The 22,553-nt window shown below is 56.8% G+C and overlaps 1 protein-coding gene across 2 annotated transcripts in view; it reads right to left on the bottom strand.

The window, feature by feature from the left end:
• The window catches only part of ZCCHC14 (zinc finger CCHC-type containing 14), a 53,756-nt gene that overhangs the window by 21,079 nt on the left and 10,124 nt on the right, over positions 1 to 22,553 (bottom strand). For both annotated transcript variants that reach the window (XM_045987746.1, XM_045987747.1), the window contains exons 2-3: positions 10,222 to 10,345; positions 894 to 967 (exon numbers count right to left, since the gene is read on the bottom strand). In XM_045987746.1, coding sequence (XP_045843702.1) covers positions 894 to 967; positions 10,222 to 10,345 — 198 coding nt within the window. The remainder of the gene's footprint in view (positions 1 to 893; positions 968 to 10,221; positions 10,346 to 22,553) is intronic.

Here is a 22,553-nt window from a genome sequence, read left to right as displayed (position 1 = left end):
CTCGGGAATCAAGTGAAGAGGCTATCCTTTCAGTGGCAAAAGTAGTTTAAGTATTTTGATGCAGCCATACGCTTGGAAAGTCAGTGAACCACACACGGGATCGGACCACGGACACTAGATACGAACCAGAAGCTGATTCCTGAGAGCCCTCCCTGGGAGCGCAGGAAGCAGGCTCTCCTTATCACCCAGGGTTCAGGCAGGTGCACAGCCAAAGGACAGCCTCACGCCCCAGGGCAGCCGTGGAACAGAACCCCGGGGGGGTGGTCAGCCAGGATTCGTTTCCCAGCTTCCTCCACGGCTAAGTAGGATCAAGAAACTAAGTTTTGGTCAACAAAACGTAAGTGGAAATGTCTAGTGGCCGCTTTTCTCTCTCTTAAAAGAAAGAGAAAAGTAAAGTTTTCCCCCTCTTCATCCTGTGTCTTGCTACCTGGAATTCAGACGTGAAGACTAGCACCCTGGCTGCTACCCTGGACCATGAGGCTGAGGGCGCACACCCCGGGGGTATCAAAGCACTCAATGGCGGGGAGCCCGGGCCCCCAAGGACCCCACGGAGCCCAGCTCCCGGCACCCTGTGAGGCGACGAGCCACGGTTCCTGGGGGCCTCCGATCCGAAACCACAGTGTGTCTCAACTGTCACACAGTGTCTCTGCGTCAGCCAACTCTGGTGACCAGCCACCAGCAGCTGAGCACGCCAGTCCAGAGAGCCCTCAGCACACAGGCGGGAGGCGGCCCACCCAGGGCCCAGGCCCGGCTTTCTGTGTCCCCAGCACTGGCACAGTGCTTGGCAAGACGGCCCGCCTTCCACTTAGATCAATCCACGTATCTACTCAGAGCAAATGTTTCCTTCCTGCCCCTTAGAGGAGAAAAGGGAAAAAAAAAACTTGGCATCTTACCTCAAAGGAACATTCAACATTTCTGTCATTTTTTTTGTGTGATAATCCCTTCAGGTCTATCTTTTCGACACTCACTGTAAAAGCAGAAAACAACAACAACAAACAAGATTATAAAAATGAAATCAAACCTTGAAGTACACATTAGTTAGCATTTGATATTTTAACAATTTAAAACGAGGCTTCGGACGCCGGCGCCGCTGGCCCTCCTCCGCCGGGGGCTGGCTTGGGGGCTGGAGAGGGAAGCAGATAGTCGTCACCGCAGGGACAGGGACGGCAGGGACGGCAGGCCGAGCATCACAACAGACGGCAGGGAAGGAAGAGCAGCGTCCTTGGAGGGACAGCAGGAGGTGACGAGCGCTGGGGCACAGATCCCCGCCATGAGGGCAGACCAGGGGGGACCCGCTCCGGCTTCGCCAAAACTCGCGCTCCAGGCTGTGATGGGGCCCGCACAGCGTCTCGGGGGGAGTTTCCTGTCCCCAGTGACGGTGTCACAGTCCCGTGACGGTGCAGGCAGCCTGGGAGGCGGCGGCGGCATGGGGCGCCGGCGCCGGAGGACGCGAACCACCGCCGGCGTGGACCCGGCCGCCTGCTGCAGCCCCTCAGAACTTCTCGGAGGGTGCGATGAAGTCCTCCGGCCCTTAGATCGGGGTGAAAATGCAAACGCCTGAGCACAAACAGCCGCTGAACACAGAACGGCCACTTACGAAGGTGGTGCGGGCTCCGACCTGCGCAGCCACGCTGAGCTGTGCTCGAAGTGACACTGTCTCTCACGTGCCAAGGGAACGGATTCCTGAGGTGTCCACACCGTCTGCGGACACGGGCAGTCTAGTCACCCCTTGCGGCCACGGAGGAGAGCCCGCCACAGACCAGGCGCTTCGGAACGTGCGTGTGACACACGTCCTGCTCCACGTCAGTGCTCCCGGTCCCCGACGACCCTGGGCCACGGACCACGGGGAGTCCCACGGACCTTCCAAACCTAACTGTCCAAGCACCCAGCAAGACCCCTGACACCATGAAGCTCCACGTCCCGCAGACAGCCAGCGTCCCGGCCTGCCGCACCGGCGTCTCCCAAGGTCTTCCCTGAGAACGCGGGTGCTCTGAGGTGTTCAAGGACACGCCTAGAAAGCCTCACGGTCAAGCAGCTCAGAGGCAAAATCCCAGGACTTCCTGGGAGACTGGCACAACGGAATCCTAGAGGCTCTTGTAGTCCTGAAGGCACAAGTCTTTTCTTATTCACAAGTCCTCAGTTCTTTGGGCCACAGAACTCTGTATTCCCTACCGTGTACACTCCTCCCGGAACGACAGACCGCTGTGGGCAACGCGCTTCGGGGAAGGTTCTAACCCTGCCATGCCCAACACCGCAGCTGCTAACCACACATGACTCTTTACGTGTGTATTAATTACGACCGAACAGAATGAAAAATCTAATTTTTGGGGTGTGCTTATCTCACCGAAGTGCTCCACAGCCAGATGTGGCAGGGGCCGCCGTGCGGCGCAGCAGACATGGGACATCCCATCACCGCCAAGACTTCTCCCGGACAGCGCGGGCAAAGCGGGGCTGGCAGACGGGAGGCTGCCCTGGGCCTGTTCGTGTAAATGGTTCTGCTGGTGCACAGCCACGCCGTTTGTTTACGCACCGCCAGCGGCCGCCTTCCACCCCGCGACAGCAGAGCCCGGCCGCTGTGCCAGAAACCCCAGGCCTCCCGAAGACAAACATATTCACGATCTGGACCTGAGCAGAAAAATGTGCAATCTTCGTCTAAAACCAACAGTTGTCTGCTCACCGACATGTCCTACCAGATTCCTGCTATGCACGAGGTCAGATTCCAGGGGCTGGGAACGTGACAGATAGGACCTTGCATGCAGAGGTCACTGTGGCTGTTTTGGAGAAGACCCTTTACCTGCTAAACTCCTCCTCGACCTAATTCTGTAAAGTCGCATCAGGGTCAATATACATCTTGGGAGATACAAGAAGCCACTAAATTGAAGTATTTTTTTTTTTTTAAAGATTTTATTTATTTATTTGACAGAGAGAGACCACAAGTAGGCAGAGAGGCAGGCAGAGAGAGAGAGACGGAAGCAGGCTCCCTGACAAGCAGAGAGCCCGATGCGGGACTCGATCCCAGGACCCTGAGACCATGACCTGAGCCGAAGGCAGCGGCTTAAGCCACTGAGCCACCCAGGCGCCCTAAATTGAAGTATTTTTAAGCTTAAAATAGTACCTTACAGGAAGGAATTACTCTTAAAAAAAAAAAAAAAAGGTATTTGCTTCCTTTCTGGAAAAACAAAGACCGCATTTCGAGGTCGCACACCCCCGTTTTCACTCAGTGAGACCACTTGCTGTTCCGGTCTGGCTTCCTCCATCAGACTGTCAGCAAATTAATAGCTTTTATGTTTTCCCAATCCGTATTTTTAAAAACTAACCCACAATGACATCACTCTAATCCAGATCTTCCTCCTTTTTTACACAAGAAAATATATGAAGTCAACGAACACAGAAAAAGAGAGTCAGCATTTTCCCTGCCACGAGACAGCAACGTGAACCTAAAAGTCCCAGGACTGGATAATATTGGGATTTATGAAAAAAAAGTCCAGAGAGAAAACCCCAACTGGCCTGAAGGCGGAAGTGACTCATCTTTGGACAGGAGAGCGTAGAAAGTAGACGAACGCTACTCAGCCGTCTACAAGGGACCCAGGCGTCTGGGACTCCGCGGCTCCAGTCTGGGAGGCCTGGCCGGGACGGCGGCCGGAGTGAGCCACCCCGTGGGCCAGTGCCACCACCCCACCTGTGGGCAGTGTGCGTGGCTCGGGTGCCAGGCACCGCGGGGGGCTCTGCTCCTCCGCCAGCGGGGGACTTGTCCCCGCCGAGGCACCTGTGGTCACGGGGGCCCTCCAGGCGTGCGGCAGCAAGAGTGGCTGATGTGGGAGGCGCTATGGGGCCTTCCATGAGGCTTCGAAGACGTGAAGCCGCTTCTCGGCTCTGGAGCTCACGTTAGAGACCACGATTTCAAGAACAAAAACGAAAAGAGCTTGTAATATTACCTAAGAAATGACAAAGTGTGCGTGTGACACGGCCAGAGCCGTTAAAAGTAAAAGAAAGCTGAAAAGTAAGTTACCAAAGCTGCAAGAATCCCTGTGCTTGGTGGTGGAATGACGAGTAATTTATCCCAAATTTCCATCACGCAGTTTCATGATTTTAAAGGGCACTCGTTCCCATATGCACACAAACATCTGCTTACGACCCACTTCTCTCCTGACGGACGCAGCGACCTCTGTTCCTCGCGCTGCCCCGGTCGGTCCTGCAGACGGTCATCTAACTGGCTCAGGGAAGTCTCATGATTTTCTGAAGAGTGCAAGCGGTCACGGCTAGGTCTGGTGGGCTAGAAATCGGTCCATCGGGAAGGGATGGGATTCGCATCGCCCACGAAGACTCCCAGGGAGAAGGGCCACAGCCAGAGGCACCCTGGGAAGGTGGACCAGGCAGGAGGGGCTCCTGTGTGGGGCAAACAGGCTAGCGTCTGGACTGCACGCAGGCATGTCTTTCAAGGACTGATGGGGCCCAGGCAAGGGCACCCGAGCCCAGGCCAGCCTGCTCACTCATGCTGAACTGAGAAAGCAAAGCCGGACGGGTGTTCTCCTTTTAAGACAGTTTGTTTTAACTTTCGTTCTTTTCTCATTCAAGAAACACATGAGCAATCTGGCTCCAGGTCCTGCAAGTCAGACCGCACAGCCTTCAATAAAACATCTAATTCCACCAAACTACCATTTTATAATTGGATCAATACCTAATTTCAAAAACCAGTGCGCTAATGTAATTGGAAAAGGCAGGAGGGCATTTGCGTGGGAGGGAAGTACACAGACATTGCTCGAGCAGTCCAAGCCAGAGGTCGAAACACCTGACACGCGACTGGGCATCTGAACGGGGGAGGGGCTGGCAAAAAGTCGCAGACGGTTTAGGGCTGAGCCAGACCCAAAGGCCTCTCAGCCAGCAGTGACAAAACCAAGACCAGAAACCCAGAAACACGCTCGTGACCGCAGTCCTGGGAGTTCCCAGTCCAAACTGCCACGCTCTAAGGGTCACCGTCACGCCAAGCATCTTCAAGTGATTTGTGAGAGCTGTGATGCCACACGTTTATCCCGGACACGTACAGATGACAGCTTCAACGTGTTCCAAGAACAAGTCACTCCTCTGGAACATCTTCCCCTTCTACCCTAGACTCTCCTGGAAAAAACGGAGTCGCTGGCACTTTCCTGCCATAGATGCTTTACTTGGTTCCGATCAAGTCAATCTTCTGTCGAAGTTTAATTTCGACGTGCCCCACACAGGAAACCACTTCAAAACCCAAACGACGTTACAAGCCATCACGGCCAGACTGCGGGAGAAGACCAGCCCCCGCACAAACCCCCCTTCGCCCGAGTCTTACACAGAAGGATTCAACGTCTTCTTACTTAAAGTAAAGAAACGGAACCAGAATAACATTTAAGATGCTTCCTGCTTAGGGGCGCCTGGGTGGCTCAGTGGGTTTAATGTCTGCCTTCAGCTCAGGTCACGATCCCAGACTTCATCCCAGACTGATCCTAGGACTTCAGAAGCGGCTCTTCAGCTCCTGCTAAAACCGGAGCCTCCACTACTTGCCCATCAGCCCGCACTGCCTCCTCTCCACCCCTTCCTAGGACCCGTCGCCTTCTATTTAAGATTTCCCCAAATTGTTTTTCTTTGCCTTTTTTTTATCATCTAGCTACAGCGCATTAATTGGTCTGTGAGTTCTCCAAAAACGTGAACAGGAACCAGAGTCGTGCACGGCCCGGTCTGGAAACATGACGCTGCTACAGGGTACTTGTCCAGTAGCACAACAGGAAACGAACACGCGCATCTTCTACTTGAAGGGTTAGTGATACGGCACTTGAACCTAAGGGCCCAAGGAGTTTTCACTGATTTAACTATTAGGGCAAACATTTTATTCGGCATTAGTACGTTTTAGGGACAGCACCAACCAAAAGAGACACAAAAAGTACAAAGCTCACAGCACAGCCATGTGAGCTGGACTTCAAAGGGAAGAGCCCATCTGGGCAGAGGGACGCAATGATCGAGGCCCAGGCAGGACAGGGCGGGGCGTCTAAGAAGTCTGCTCATGGCTAGAGCCCCCAGTTCAGAGGAGTGACAAGAGACAAGAGCAGGGACACAAGGACAGGCCTCCTCCGGGCAGGTCAAGGTAAGCACGTGGGCTCTGTGTCAGACGGGTTGTTAGAGATGAGACACCTTCCAGCTCGGTGACCTTGGGCAGTTACTGGATCTCTGAACAAAAGGAAGGCCGGTGCGACATCAACGAGGTGCACACCCACGGACGGGGCGCCTCATGCTGGTCAGTGCGGTGACAGCAGCCGCCAGCAGCTGCCGCTGAGAGCCCTGTGACAAGCTTCCTATGGAAGGACACTGTGGTCCCGCTGTAGTGCAGGTCCCTGCTAGGGGATGGAGAACCCACAGGCGGCAGAGGGGCCGGAGGCCTGAACCAGGATGGCGGCCGCAGTGCCGGCCCGCAGAGCCAGACCTGCCGGGGCTACGAGGGTGCATCTGCTCGTGTGGGGCGGCGAGCTGGGGTGGGCTGGCAGTGCGGCTCCAAACGCCTGAAGGTTGTACCAATCGCATACACTGGAAACAATGGGAGTGATGGATCCATTCTGGACACACGGGCAGAACCACCAGCGGGCCACCTCGATGGAAATATTCACGGGGATTCGGGGTCCCGGGCAAGAGACAGAGATCGCTCCGTCTTTGACAGATCGCTCCGATCTCAAAGTCATCAGCGGCACAGAAGACACCCGAACAGAGTGTGAGCGGTGCCAGCGAGGAGCCCTGACTGCACCAGCATTTCGGGGCAGACAGAGGAGATTTCACGGGGAATGAGCAGACGGAGAGGCAGGAGAACCGGGATGTGCGTTACCAGGGGACCCACAGAGCACGCCACCCCAGTGCTTCTGCAGGTATGATGGTCCATGGTTTAAAAACAGGAAGAAACTGAGAGGACAGAGTAGTGGTGGTGGTGGGGAGGGTCAGCCAAGCAAAGACGAAGGCTGATCTGTCGTGACCTCTCATGGCCGCCCGAGAGAGGAGGGCACTGCAGTCAGGGTGCAGGGGCTCACAGGCCACAGAGCACCCCCTGCTCCTCCCTGAACCGGGCTGCGGGCGCACTGCAGGCACACACGGGAGGAACATGACCGCAGCAGACAGGACAGGTGGGGGGGCGGGGCCGCTGCAGGGGACCTCTGCACAGTGTGTCACAGCTGGCCGTGGGACAGCACCTCGTCTGCAGCCTGTACCCACTTCCAAGGTGTAAATACTCCCGCACGGCTCATTTCCAGCCATCAACAGATCATCAAGAGGCTAAAAGCCTTGACCCTGCTGGCAAGCAAGCCCTGGCCTCCGTACAGCCCTGAGCACAGGGCAAGTTCTCCCGCCCCCCATCAAGAGGTCAGCTGGGAGTTCAAGGTAAGGCCTGAAAAGTTACAGATGCGTAATCCCTGGATGCCTCCTCGATGGAGACACGGACAGAGCTGCTCTCTGAGAGAAGCCGTTGTGGGACGGTCAGCTCGACTCCTACCTCTCCAAGTCACCCTGTCTTCAGGGGACAAGCAACCGTCACTCAGACAACTCTGTTCTGTGCTTCAGATGAAACTCGCTGGCTGAGGAAGGCTGCAAACAGCCAGTCTTCAAAAAGTAATGGTGCAAGAAAACAGCAAAAAAGGCTACAGGAGGGGGCGCCTGCGTAGCTCAGTGGGTTAAAGCCTCTGCCTTCGGCTCAGGTCATGATCTCAAGGTCCTGGGATCGAGTCCCGCATCGGGCTCTCTGCTCAGCGGGGAGCCTGCTTCCCTCTCTCTCTGCCTGGTGATCTGCGTACCTGTGATCTCTCTCTCACTCAGTCAAATAAATAAACAAAAATCTTAAAAAAAAAAAAGACAGGTGTTCACCGTAAAATTCTCTGAACTTTACTGTAGGTTTCAAAGTCTCAGTAAAACGCTGAAAGAGTGAACAAAGTCACCAAACGTTTCCACTGCCAACGCGCCTTCGGGCCCCAGCAGGGCAGCCAACCACTCGTCTGGAAGCCAGGTTTCACCGCCCGCCTCTTACCAGAATCCCTACTCTAGCTCTCTGTGGCGGACAAGACTTGACGTTACCCTGTGTCACAACGCTGCTACACGACAAACACAAAACCACAATGGCACCCAACAAAATGCATTTATTTAGGAAAAAAAAGAAATCCCAGCTTTAACTCCTAATATGATAAACACCTACAGGTATAACCTACAGGCACAAAAGCTCTTAGGAGTCCGTAAGCTCTAAGAATGACAGAGGTCTGGAAAGCCGTCTGCGGCGTCATTACGCTTCCTGCAATACTCGGTCTCACATGAGGGTAATTTGGAAACAGAACTCCTCCAACCCAGAAAGCCGAGCTACCGAGCTCCTTCCACAGCTCCTTCCACGGACAGCGTCACCGCAAGTAACTTCGACCTCATCTTGCTCGTTACCGACGTCCCCTACGTGTCAGCGAAGTGGCCGGGCTGCGTGGGTCTGGGGGGAGCTCTGAGCTCTCGGCGAGCAGGGCAGCGCTGCCTGCTGGTCCTGAGCAGTTCAGGCCCACACCGGCACTGAAGCCGGATGCTGGAACGACTGTCCTCGTCCCTCTACCCCCATGCTTGAAAATTTTCACAACGAAGAGCACAGGGAAGGCGGCTGCCACCATGAACGGCGCCCGACGACAGCGGCCAGTTTCCGGCTGTCCCTGCACTTTTATACCTAAGTCTAACCTCTTCCTTCGCTGAGGACTTCCAAGGAAGCAGGGAAGAATCCAACCCCAAGTGGAACACAGAAGAGGCAGCAAGAAAACGCTATAGTAATAACACCCGCAGTGACTTTAGGCTTCGCCAAGAGCGACCGCCCAGGCCCGGCAGAGCATCACAAGAAGTGTGACTAAGAATACCAGCCTCACTTGCTTGCCAAATTCTGGGCAGAAGAAAGTTCTTACTCAGAACCGCTCCACGGGGAACACGAGGACGACTCACGGCGCCCGGCCCGCCAGGCTTCGTTGGCCGCAGCTGCTGCCGACAACGGTTCACGCGGGCTCTTGGGGCCCACGGCTCGCGGACAGGGAAGGACCGAGAGAACAGTCCCGTGTCTTGCGCTTACGTTTAAAAGACAGAACGAGGGGGTCTTGATAATTATGTCTCGAGGAAAAAGCACTGTGCGAAAGAGGAAGCCTTCCCCCCGACACAAAGAGGTGCAGGTCCCACGCTGGACAGTCGAGGGACAAAGGACACTTGTCCCAGGATGACGTGTTTAAGGGAAGAGGACAAGAGCATTGTCGAGGGAGAAGAGTCCCCAAGCGGGAGTGACAACTACCCATCCCGTGAAGCGAGCCCGTTGTGTCTTCTCGACGGCGGCCCCACCCAGGGGCTGACCTACAAGGACTCAGTTTCAGTTTCCCGGGCGCTTCTGCACGTGAGCACGGGGCAGCAGTGCGGAGGCTCACTGTGACCCGAGGTGGGACAGCTGGCTCTGTGATCTCGTCAGAGTGGGGCTTTATGTCGAAAACGAAGCGTTAATGAGGCACCCGTGAGGCACACTGTGCCAGAGACACGGACAAACGGAGAACAAAGGCCAGGGAGGGCGGGAATGAGTGGCCTCGAGTGCCCTGGGCCTCCTGATCACAGGGCCCAGTTGGGGCCACCCTGGCCCTCACGAGCCCCATGTGTCACCGACACTCAGCCTACAGTGTATGGTAAGTGTGACGCTGTGACTGTCCCACTAGCCCAGGAACCAAGGAGACTCTGCCTCACGTGACACGTGCCCTGGGTCATCTCCAGAGCCGCGTTGTCCGATATGGTGGCCCTGACCCACGCAGAGCTATCGTGGTGCCACTGGAAAGGAAATACAGATAAAATGCCAGGTCCCTGGTCGCATGAGGCACATTTCCGGTGCTCAAAAGGCACACGTGGCTGACGCGACAGACTCAGTACTACTGAGAAAGAATGTTCCGGGTCCGCAGAAAGTTCCGCAGGACAGTGCCGCTCTGGAACCTAGGACTTCTGTGGCATGGGGCAGGGAGGAGAGTGTAGCAACCTTCATTCCCCCCGAGTAAACACCCGTATTTGAGACTTTCGCAGCAGAGATGTGTTCACATATGTGCACAGCGTAGAGAAACCATGCACCTCACTAAAAAGACCGCGGCTGACGAAAGCTCTCAAAGTCTTTCGCCAAAGAGCATCACAAACATCTCTGCTCCCCAGCCTGGTGCCCCTCCTCCCCCAGAGCCCTCGCACCGGCGCACTCACCTTTGGCGTGTTTCCCCACAGTCCTCTTGGGCGGCGAGTCCTCCGTGGAATGGACCGATGTGTGGAGGGCGCTCTCCAGACTGGTGCTCACGCTGCCGATCGGGGCCTCGGTTCTTGGCGTTACCTGGGAGGACCAAAAAAAAAAAAAAAAAAATCTTATTTTCTTCCATCTGGTCCATGTGGAATGATTTTCACTGTTACCTGAAAGTAATGATGTTTATTACAGTTTCAATTTTCATATAAAACATGCATATAAAAATTTTACATAAAAACTTTCTAAGTAAAACGCTGCTTACACGGTAGTGTAACAATAACCACTCCCTGTCAAAGACAACATCACCCGTCTCCTGCTCACCACTGAGATGTAAAACCTGCCAGGTTGAGTGCCCGTCGGAGCAGGGCCGTGCCGCGGCTTTGGGCGCCTGCTGGGGCAGACGGAGTCACGCGCTCCGTGAGTTACTATCTCCACCTGATCCAAAACCTTCTCTCCTATTTCTTCAGACCAGAGTTCCCTATAAAATTAATTACACAGCTGGACCTAACGCTGTCCTATAAATCTTGAATAAGTCACAAAATGCTCCGAAAAGAACAGTCGAGAAGAGATTACAACTCGATCTACGTGGGGTACACAACCTAACGCACTACAACCCCACGTCTAGGAATTTGTCACACAAAGTTCCTACACGTGAGACAAGTATGGGGCGGGGGAGCTCACAGCAGCAGCTTCTGCGAGAGTGGAAGGCAGAAAGCCCCCGAAACGGGTGCACAGAGCTCCGGCCATGAAGGCCGGCAGGTGCCCGGGCGCTCGCTCTGCAGCACCCCGCCAAGTTCAGGCAGGCTGCCCCCGACCCCCGCTCTCCGCCCGTGCCCAGCGTGTCTCGGGGCGAGCACACGGTGGAAGGAGACGGCAAGCGGTGAACCGCACTGACCTCGGAGGAGAGAGGAGACCCCCGGGTGCCTGGGGCGGGGGCAAGAACTTCCATTTTTCCTTCTTAACAAGGATCAGTAGCTAGAAAGTTTACAGCCAAACTTTATCTAGCACTTGTAAGACGGAGAAGAATGAAAGTGACCAATGCTTTGACTTCCTCACAGTCGCAATTTAATCTGTGAAAAATTTCAAAGGAACGTTGAGATTAAAGTTCATCGCGAGAGGTGTGAGTCATCACGAGAGGTGTGAGTCTGAGAGGGTGAGACCCGCTGTGCTACACACTGGGAGGGGCAAGGTCGGCGGGAAGGGAGCGTGACTGCTGGTCTCCGTCCTGATGTGGCTGCGGGGGACCCCCGCCTCGCGGGCCGCTGGTTTTCATCAGTTGGTTCGCTCCCTGGAAGGCACGGGACGGCCCTTCGGAGCCTGGGAGCCCAGTGCGGGCACGGGGGGCCACGACAGCAGAGGCAGAGAGCCAGCAGGAGGGGCCGGACAGGCGGCCAGCCCGCAGCACAGCGACAGCCGGCACCCTGCGGGTACGCGGCGAGCCCCCTCCTCCCAGCCACCCAGCGCGTCCGAGCCATGGCAGGAAGGCCTCCCCGCAGGCACACAGCACAGGACCGACAGGTCCTACCCACGCAAGAAAAGCCGCCCAGCACAGTCTAGTTAAGTTTGGAAGGTCACATGGCCCAAGGAAATAAATCCTAACCATCCATGGCTCCTCTAAAAAGTCAATTTTTCAGATAACATTACCAAGATATTATCAGGACAGTCAAAATTTTAAATTACTTTTTATTTGTCATTTAACTAAATTAGATTATTTCTCTCAGCTTTGGCAAGGTTTCATCCAAAGGTCTGAGTATTGCAGAAATGAACTTCTTTCCTATGCAATAAGGCAACAGAAGTAACAGTTCCAAGTAATTACTCAAAGAGCAATTCCTAGTTTCAAACAGGAGCTATTATTTGGGAAACAGCCCAGGAGGTTAACATTCTAACTCCTGCGAGGAACATGAGCACAGCGGAGGCCAGTGGGTCTGGCCTGGCCACACGAGCCTCCAGCTCCCTGGGCTGCCCTGGGAAGCACGGCTGAGTCCTCGCCCGCAGGACAGCGAGGCTGAGCTGTCCAGACGACCAGCCATGAAGTGCCGGCCCCGCCAGTGACAAACCGGTCCCGCACAAACACAGGCGAACGCTGACACCCGCCCAAAGTGTCCCAAACAGGCACAAACAGAAAGCCAGCCTCTGGGGCGGTAGAAGCAGGGACGGGGAGAGGAGGGAGCCCAGCCAGGACGCCAGCCGCAAGCACAGCCTGGGAGGCACAGACAGCTGCACCGGACGGGTGGTTCTCAACCCTGATGCGTGCGGGACCCCCGAGGCCCAGCACGAACACGGGTCCCCCACCCCCACCCATCGGCACTTCCAGAGCGGGGCGGGACAGCGGCGGCGGCGGCGTTCTTGTCTCGTGCACTGGACGCCTCAGCCAGGGTGCGAAGCACCGGAGGCCCGTGGTCTGGTCACTCCTATGAGGACCAGGAGGCAGCGGCGCGGGCGGGAAGCGCATCCTTCCGTGCGCTGACGGGGAAGGGAAGGGTGCAGGTCCACGCGCCCCGGCCCACAGGAGAAGGGGAAAGCCTAGGAGCCACAGTACGGAAGCCCAGGCCGCGCCGACGACACAAACCCGCGAAAGAGAACTCCACTATGACCAGCGGGACAGGAGCACATGTTCGCCCCGCTGTGCGTCTCTTCCGAGTTTTCCCGATGCTCACTCTTTCCAACCCAGCCCGGATCCCGACTTTGCTCCTCTGTTTACACTGAAAGCGCTCTTCCCTGCATTTCCCAGAAATGCTGTGTTTGGGGTTATTTTTGGTTAAGTTAATTTGCCCCATGTGACCTCCACAGTTCAACTCAGATGCTCTCTGACTCACGCTCACAAGCAGAGCTCCAGTCATGAGCCTGATGGACACGAGAATAAAGGCTTAATCAGTTCCAAATGTCGCCTCTTGCTCTGGCCGAAAGGGCCAACGAAAAGATGCTCTCCAACGCCCAGCCCAACTCAGCCACTCCCATCAGTCCCAGGCCCTCTGTCCTGTGAGCACCTGGCTTTCTCGCCCGATGGACACTCCCTGGGCCCCCAGGACCGGCTGATCAGCATCCCGCCGCCAGACGGCTTCTGCCACGACCCACAGGGGACCCATCACCTCTCCCTTCTCCCCTCCACGGAATGCACTACGGCCAGGGTGGGGCTGGCAGCCAGGATCTGCTGCAGCGGCCCCAGACCCGTATGTCTCTGCACGGCCCCTCACGGATGTCACGTCCACACTTGTGTGACCTTCTCAGTGAGACCTGTCAACCTCGAAGAAGTGAGGGCTTCTGTCTGTTTCATTTGCTGCTGTGCCCTCTGCATCTGGAACAGTGCCTGGCACGACACCAGCGCCTCTGGGTGTCTGCAAAAGCGGACCATTTCCCCACGTTCCAGCAAGATCAGGACGAACCAGACAAAACGGCACCTGTACTCCAAAGCAGAATGTGGGCGTTCTCAGCGACACAGGACACTCGGCCCACGCCAACACAGGACGGACCGGGCCAGGGGCGTGAGTGCACTCGGACCCCAGAGCGCGCTCCTGGGCATGAGGCACACGCTCCGGGACAGTGACGTGGCCCACCAGCCGCTGCACGGTGAGCAGGCAGGAACGGGCCTGAATGCCAGCCCTGGGACGCCAGGAGCCCGTGTTGCAGCTCTGAGCGCCAGCCCTCTCACTGGCACCGCTGTGTGCACGACGCTTCCGCAGTTTCTGACGTGCAGGAGCAGACTGAGAAGGTCAGGTGGGCCGGAGACTGCACTCCTCAGGCGCTGCTGGCGCTGCAAGGCCTTCAAGGTGAAGCAGCTCACTGTGGTCAGAACGTGCGAAGGCCCAACAACCCCTCCCCGGGCGGAACGCACAACCGAACCCCAGCGCCGCGCAGATGAGCTCCGAGGCTGCTTCCACGGGTAAGGGACGGAGACACCAAAGCGTACCACGTCAGCCTGGAGACGCAAGAGGGGCCAGCGGCGGGGCTCCTGCCTGTCCGTGCGCTCCCTCAAAGAGGTGCTTTCCTCAAAGGCTTCCTCAGTGCTGGGCTCTGGCCAGAGAGACCAAAGCAACACAGGATGCCTGAGGCTTTGCGCTGAAAACTCACTTAAAGACTCAGGGACCAGGACCACAACTGTTACCGGAAAGGTTTCAGTTTTAAAAATTGATTTCATTAAAGATGATTCAAAGTCATCGGATGGGACAGAGGCAGGCAGAGGGCGAAGCAGGCAGCAAGCGTGCAAATGTTCAACATCTGAGTAGCGCCGGGACTTTTCATGAAAAACCTGGCAGAGCGAGAGTGACTCTGCTGAAAATCCCAAACTCGGCCTCCCAGCCGTGCCGCCGGGGCCACGAGCCTTCAGTAATCCGGTAAGAGACGGGAGGCGCTGCGGCGGGCGGCGGGAGAGCCCCGGGTACTTACTCGCATGGGCCTGGCTCTCCACGGCAAGTGCCCCGCAGACAATCCTTGGGGAACGCCTACAAAAGACGATGGTCGCCCCCCCAGGAAGTCAGCCGTTCCGAAGTCTACCCTCAGACACGCCCAAACCCACTCGACAGCACATCTCTGAGGGTCTCCCCTGCAGCGATGCACACGGTGGCGATGATGATGCTGTCTTCCCGAGGGCCGGAAGACAGACGACGGCGGTGCGCCGCGCTGCGAACGGGGCAGCCGACGGCACGGCGAGCCAGGCAGTGCCCGCCAGGGCGGTGAAGACGGCAGCGCAGCTCACAGCGCGGGCGCGCACGGAATGCCCAGGGCGTGAGCGCGCGGGAGAGACCACAGAGGCTACAACGATGGGAGCAACAGGGTATGAGCACACCGTGCACCATTCCCGTCATGCGTACAAGCTGCTCGTAACCACGCCAAGCCACTCAACCCCCGGAATCCTCAGGATTGCTCAGGAGGAGCCACAACGCCCACCAGGAGTTTCCCCAAGGTCACCGGACCAGCAGGGCGCAGCCCCGCAGGGACCAAGCTTCACGGGTGGTTGGTGCGGGTCAAACCCAGGGAGAGCAGGGCCCGCCTACAGAGGCCGCAGTGCCGGTTCCAGCAGTCCCTGCTGGCTGTGACAGGTGGCCGGGATCCACGCGGCTCCGGTCCAGTCTCCGCAGCACAAAGTGGGGTGACGACGCGTACCTCACATAGAAAAGGCACTGAAAGGGGTGTGCTCACCAAACAGTCAACGTTCCGACGCTACCGCTGGCTGCTTGTGTCCCCACGGCCGCCAGTCTGGCTGGCACGCGGCGGGACAAGCACGAGCGCCCCGGCGGACACCGGCTCCGTGGGGACACCTAGAAGAGACGCACACTTCTGATGTCCTGGCAGAGACCTGCTCCCGGGAGGCTGACTCTCCCTGAGCACAGAGCAAGTCAAAGGTCTGTGGCCATGGCCACCACTCCCCGTGGCCCTTTACCAGAAGCTGGGGGCTGCCTTCTCTCCACAGAGAGGCCGCCGCAACACGGACTGCACCACGACCAGCGATCCCCGATCCTAGAGCCAGCACACAGCAGCTAGAACGATCTGGTATCATTTAAAGTACAGTTTGACAAAACATTTGTAAGAGTCGATGTTCCTACTGTTACAAGGGGAGCAACCTCAGCCCCAACCAGCAGGGACAAAACTGGGCAACTCTTCACACAAATAAGGTTTATTACGCCAGTCCAGGAGCGCTGGATCTACTAAACCATCTGGGAACGATCTACCCTAAGAACGCAATCAGTGATACAGTCATACGTCTGTACACAAGGAGGTTCATTTTAGTTTTAAAAGAGCGAAATAGGGGCGCCTGGGTGGTTCAGTGGGTTAAAGCCTCCGCCTTCGGCTCAGGTCATGATCCCGGGGTCCTGGGATCGAGCCCCACATCGGGCTCTCTGCTCAGCAGGGAACCTGCTTCCCCCCTCTCTCTCTGCTGTGATCTCTCTGTCAAATACATAAATAAAATCTTTAAAAAAGAACAAAATATATATATCTACAAATGACAGAAATACCCAGTAAGATTAATATCTAAACACATAAGTAAACTTATATCCATATGACTAAACACTATGCATCCTTTAAAAGATAATTTTACAAAACAAAAGGCTCCCGGGAATGCTCACACTCGGATCCTGGGAACGAGGCAGGTGTCACCGGAGTGTGCACACGGGCACTGAAGACAGAAAAAAATACACCACAATACTAACAGCATTTATCATCTTTGGGTGCTTTCCTAAAAAGTATTTTTCTATTTTCTGCTTCTGCAAGGAATAGTTACTATTAGAACGGAAACACAAGTTAGAGACTACTAAGTCTCAGTGTAAGTAACTTCCTATGAGAAAAGAACACAACACAGGAAAACAGAAGCAGCTTCTAGAACCAAATGGCTCACTCTGAGGGGCTCAGCGGCCCAGGCAGGTGGGGCAGATGCTGCCAGGGGACCGGCTCTGGGGGCAGACAGGGCGACAAGTACGGCAACTCCAAGGGGCAGGGCACAGACTCCGTGGGCGCAGGGGCCGCTCGGCTGAAGGCTGAACCAGAGAAGGAGCCGGCCAGGCTGAGGAACGGCCTTTGGGGCACAGGGGTGGAGAGTGTGGAGCCCTGAGGCGGAAGGCCTCCCTGCCTGCAGCTTGTAAACGTTGAGGGGCAGTGGGCCCAGGCCCTCAGGCTCAGACACGGGCTCCAGAGTGTTGAGCCCCAGAGTTCGACAAATGGACTCATTTATTTTCAGTTGTTTTCCAAGCAACCCACCTCCATACAAGAAAGAGTATCTGTTAAATACTTTTAACTCAGTGGGAAAAAATACATGAGATCAAAAAGAAAAGTGATTTGTAAGCATCTTACTAAAATAGTAATTATGCGTCTCTAAAAACCAGAAAAGGAAAACAGATAGTTTGGTAGTGAAAGCTATGTGCTGACTTAGCCCAAGTGCAAGCCAGTGCTAACCAGAAACCATTCTCCGCGTAAAAACACTCCTTCTAAACTTTCTTACCCTGGAGCTGTACCGTTAAAAGAGGAAACGATTACTGCTCAAAACCTCGGCAAAGGCACCAAGCACTTGGCTACACGAGCCCCGCAAAGGGACTGTGAAACCACGTCCTTCCGCCAGCAGCCTTCAGAGCAGGGCGGCCTCTCCCGGAGCTCCCGGCCCTCCACCCGCCCACCGGAGAAGCTCTTCCCGATGCAGACCGCAGGGCACCCCCCAGACCAGTTAAACTAGAGCCTGTGCGGTGAGAGGAGGGGCCAGGTCCAAACGGTTCTGCAAGTGCCCAGAACCCCCGGCCCAGAGACCCTGCAGGGCAGACTCAGCCTGGGTGCAAAGTCAAGGGCCTGGTTGGCTAAAGACGAGATTTGAACTGACGCAAACCTACGAAAGGGGTTAAAGCAGCGCCCCAACGCGCCTCCTCGGCTTGAGCAGGGTTAGAGCAGCCAGCGCCCAGGAAGCGGCTCTTGCGGAGCCTGTGCCGGAGCAGGTGCTCCACAAACAGCCCCCGGACCCAGGCCAGACGCCCAGCTGGGCAGCAGGTGTCGCAGGAAGGCCCTTCCCCCCGGACAGCCGCACGAGCAGCATCTCGGTCACTCCAAACACGGTGTGCCAACAGGCGCGGCGTGTTCTCCAGAGAAGAGGCAGCGGATTTAAGGTGAAGGCAGGGCAGTCAAAGAAACCAATGGTTACTAGAGGAAGGAAGAAGGAGCGACAAGTGACAGACACTTAAAAGGCATGGCCGTCCGGGAACAACCCAGTCTTAACAATCTCGAGGGCAACACCGCGTGTGAATACAGAACAGAGCATTCAGGAAGACAGTCCCTTCCAGAAACACTGCAATCGTGCGACCGGCCTGCTGTGGAAGACGTGAACACCAGCTCGAGCCTCGGGTGCCCAGGCCGCGGCCCCTCCCCCACCACACGGAGCCACTAAAGCGGGGCCCGGTTCCGCACACGCCACCTCCGAAGGGCAGCGGGAGGCACCGGCCACAGGTCGCTTCTACCATCCAGACCCGACGCTGAGGGCAGCGTGCCCGGTGCTGCTGTGACGTGCGTTTCGGTCGACAGGAGTGTCAGTGTTGGGGCTTTCTTTGAGAAACTGGCCGCGTGGCTGACACCGAGAGGTAAGTGCCGTGAGGACCACTCTGGGTCCCCACGTGACACACAACTGCGGAGACAAAGGGCTCGGAGTGCCGGATGACGGTTTCTCCGGGACCCAGGAGACGCTGGCCGTGGCAGTACAGCGGGTACAGCGTCCGGACGTCCAGGACGGAAAAGGACAAGCACTGAAACGAGCCTGAAATGACCAGGAAGCATGTGGATGCGAGCAAGAAGTACGAAAGGTCCAGAGAGCGTCAGTAACACACGCCCTGGATTTTATTTCCACAGAAGCCACAGAAGCCACGCAGTGAGTCGCGAGCGGGAGTCGGAGAGGAGGCGTCCACGGTTAGCCACGCAGGGAAAGGTCAGGCCAGGAAGGGCTCAGCGGGACCCGACAGAAAAGACTGACCTCCTCCAGCAGATATAAAACCCCACACCCGCCCGGGAACCGGTATGTCAGCACAGGAGGCCTGCGACAGCCGGGGACCACAGCCCACGCCACCCGCCACACCCCTCCCGCCAGCTCACTCCCAGGTCCTCAGCGCCTCCCTCTCCGGACCGGGAGAGCCGACAACCGCCCCCTCACATCCTCCAGCGACCCTCTGATCTCGAGCCACCAGGCCAGCGCGTTTCTCTTCCACACAGAGCCTCATCCTTTGTAAGGACGAACGTCACAGTCCGCGTAAGACCCTCCTTCCCGGCTACACTTGCTTACAGAGAGTTCATCCCTCCTGCAGCACGCGGCCCCGAGCTACCGCGACACGCGGGGACCGGAAGCACGGGGTCTACAGAAGGGCCGAGTACTCGGACCAGCCTCCTCCAGGTGACCAGACGCTACGGACCACGTAGAAGCTGAACGTGACCCAAAGCAGGCGGAAGCCAGAGGAAGCTCGACACCTGGAACCAGAGACGCACTGGGTGGGTTTCAGGCGCTGCAGACGCGCCGGGAAAAGCAGCGGCTGAAGCGCGGCTCCAGCTCCACGGTCCTGCTGATCCCAGGAGCCCGAGGTCAGAATTCTGGAAACCGAGACCGGCGGCAGAGTGAGGGAGGAGCCCCTGACGCCTCAGGAGGGGAACGCGCCTGGGGGCTCCGTCATGCAGCGGCCACCTTGGGCTCAGGTCCTGATCCTGGGGTCCTGGGATCGCGTCCCAGATCAGACTCCCTGCTCAGGGGGAGTCTGCTTCTCCCTCTACCCCTGCCCTTTCGCCTACCTGTACGCGAGCGCTCTTGCTCTCTCTCAAATAAAAATCTTGAAAAAAAGAAAAAAGAAAAGAAAGGGAACATGTGTAATTCTGCATACCAATTCTGCCCACACCTGTGCGTGAGCCCTGGAAACAGGCACACGCGGGGCAGGACCAACAAGGCAGGCTCGCACCAGAGGCTGTGGCGGCTGTCGGCAGAGGCAGGCAGTTCCGGGGTCGGAGTCTGACCAAATTCACTGCCTGCTAAAGCAAACGGGACCAAACACACCCCAGGGTTTCTACGGTGTCTCCTTCACAAACTCCAAGAAGCAATCCCCAACTCCCAGACACGTAAGGAAACAACGTGACCCGCACAAGGAGCAACAGGCCGGGCACCAGGCAGGCAGACGCCGGGACGAGAGGGAGCAGCATGACGCGGCAGGAGAAACGGAGCTCAGCAGAAGAAAAGAAAACATTTGGGATCTAAGAACCAAACCAACACTTCAGGAGAGAAAGGGAAACTCAAAATGTGAGAATTCAAGAAGCGATCAAGATGCCCGCAGCCGGGGTGCCTGGGTGGCTCAGTGGATTAAGCCGCTGCCTTCGGCTCAGGTCATGATCTCAGGGTCCTGGGATCCAGCCCTGCATCGGGCTCCCTGCTTGGCGGGAAGCCTGCTTCCTCCTCTCTCTCTGCCTGCCTCTCTGCCTACTTGTGATCTCTGTCTGCCAAATAAATAAATAAAATCTTAAAAAAAAAAAAAAGTGTTAAAAAAAAAAAAAGATGCCCGCAGCCAGGACGCATAAATGAACACCGGACGTGTGTGTCCCCCCACGCGCAGGAACGTCACGCAGCAGCAGCAAGGAGCTGTCGAGTCGTGCAGAGGCACTGAGGACAATGAAACGCACACCTGACAGTCTGCACCCGCGTGACCTCACCGGACGACTCCGGAAAAGGCAGAACGACGGAGACGGAGAAACATCGGGGGGGACGGGGGTAAGCAGGCGGAGAGCCTGGAGGACTGTAAGGACAGTGAAAATACTCTACGAGGCACCACGGTGGGGGACGTTTGTCCGCACCCAGAACCACGGCGAGAGGGAACCTTGACAGACACCACAGACTTCAGCGGATCATGACGGTCAATTCATCTGCGAACTTAGAACTGCTCTAAATAAATAAATAAATAAATAAAGCCTTAAATCACAAAAAAAAATTTAAACAGAAATTCTAAAATGAGAAAAAACGTTATGAACTAAAAAAAATCTATTGGATGAGCTTAACAGCAGTCTAGAATTAACAGGAGACTTGTAGAATTTAAAGACAGATCAACTGAAAGCATCCAATCCAAAAAACAAGGAGAGAGAGAGAGAGAAAAACTGGGGAAGGGAAAAAAGCTTCTGGGACCTGTGGAATAGTATCAGAAGAAGCCCTAACATCCCCACAGGGGGAGTCGCAAAAGGAAGGAGACACTGAGCCAGGAACAACTATGGAGAAATCATGAGTGAAAATTTCCCAAATTTAGTAAAAGACATAAACTTACAGATCCAATAAGTTCAGAGAACACCAAGCAAGACAGATTCAAGCCAACAGCGCTCGGGCGCCTTGTAGCCAGGCCGGCACACGCTGGGGACAGGCACGTGGACGGCGGCCACCGGAGAGCTCGGCCTCCCCCCTTCAGGGCCGGAGAAAGCCCATCAACAGAGGCTCGCACGGGCGGGGAAAGTGCCCATCACAGCACAGGAAGAAGCAGACGTTCCCGGCCGGGAGAAGACAACGGGAATTTCTAAGCCACAGACTCAGGCTCCCTGAAAAAGCTGAACGACAGCTTCCCGGCCGGAAGGGCCAGAGCCACCCACAGCTCTTTGGTGAGGAACGGAACCGGCTAAGAGCAACCGTGGACGAATACAAGACTGGATTTTCTCAATCTGTAAAAAATAGTTTATCTCTGTACCTGACAGAGCAGAAGCGGGGGCAGCAGCAGAGGGAGCAGCAGACTCCTTGTTTAGAGAGAGCCCGAGGCGGGACTCGACCCGGGGACCCGGACCATGACCTGAGCGGAAGCAGACGCTTCCCCGACCGAGCCGGCCGCGCACCCGTTCTCTGCATCTCTGAATCCACACTCGCAAAGCAGAACGCGCTTCAGTTCCCCTGGGGTGTCGCGCGTACAAGTAACTGCTGCGACGACCCCCGCATGAAGGCCAGAGGAGGTGGACGGTCCTGGTGCACATGTCACTGCCCGACAATGGCGGCGCTCGCCCCCCCCCCCCCCCCCCCCCCCCCCCGTGCGCCATGGGGGGCTGACACCTGCGCCATGACCCGCCCTGCCCCACCGCGGGGCCTCGCGGCGCGCAGGAGCCAAAAGCCGGAGCGGGACTGCGGACTCGACTTCAGGGAGGAGCGAGCACGCGACACGCACAAACACACAAGCAACCGCCCGAGGAAAACACGGTTGTGGGGATGGGGGGGCCATCGGGCTCTCTGGCCGGCGACAAAACGGTGGCGGTCCCACGTACCACGGGGGCTCACACCACACATGGGGGCTCGCGGGCCACCAGGGCCCCAGACGCCTTCTCGCGTCAGCACCTTCGCTCTGCCCTTCACTTTGCACGAAGACGTGGAAACATCGTTAAGTACGCTTGTGGCTTCACGGGGTAAGAACAGCCACTTCTAACGTCACCGGCGGCAAACTGCTTCCACCGAACGTCCCGGCACCGGCACTGTGGTGGCTGCACGCGACCAAGACCGAGGAGCGCGCGGGAAGGTCCCCTCCGACCGCCCCTGCGGCCTCTGCTCCTGGTCGTTCTGGAAGGACAACTCCTGTGATCGTGAGGTCGCCACGGCTCCCGCCCTCCTGCCTCAGCCTCAGAAAAGAGAGCGGCGCCACACAGCCAGGGCTCTGCTCAGGACCGCGGAGCCGCCGGGAGCCGCGGGAGCCGCGGGAGCCGAGACCCGGAGCCCCGGGGCCAGCAGGCGCAGGACGAGACGTCCAGGTGCAGCACTCTCGCCGCGTCACCCCGCAGCTCCTGGCCTGGTTCTCTCAAGGACCCCCGGGGTTTTAGTGACCAGATCGGGTTTAGGCTGGTGGCACCGAGA

This window comes from Meles meles, chromosome 19 (assembly GCF_922984935.1).
Source record: "Meles meles chromosome 19, mMelMel3.1 paternal haplotype, whole genome shotgun sequence".
Taxonomy (NCBI): domain Eukaryota; kingdom Metazoa; phylum Chordata; class Mammalia; order Carnivora; family Mustelidae; genus Meles; species Meles meles.
The sequence above is the reverse complement of the archived record's forward strand: the minus strand, read 5'-3'. Positions and strand labels throughout refer to the sequence as shown.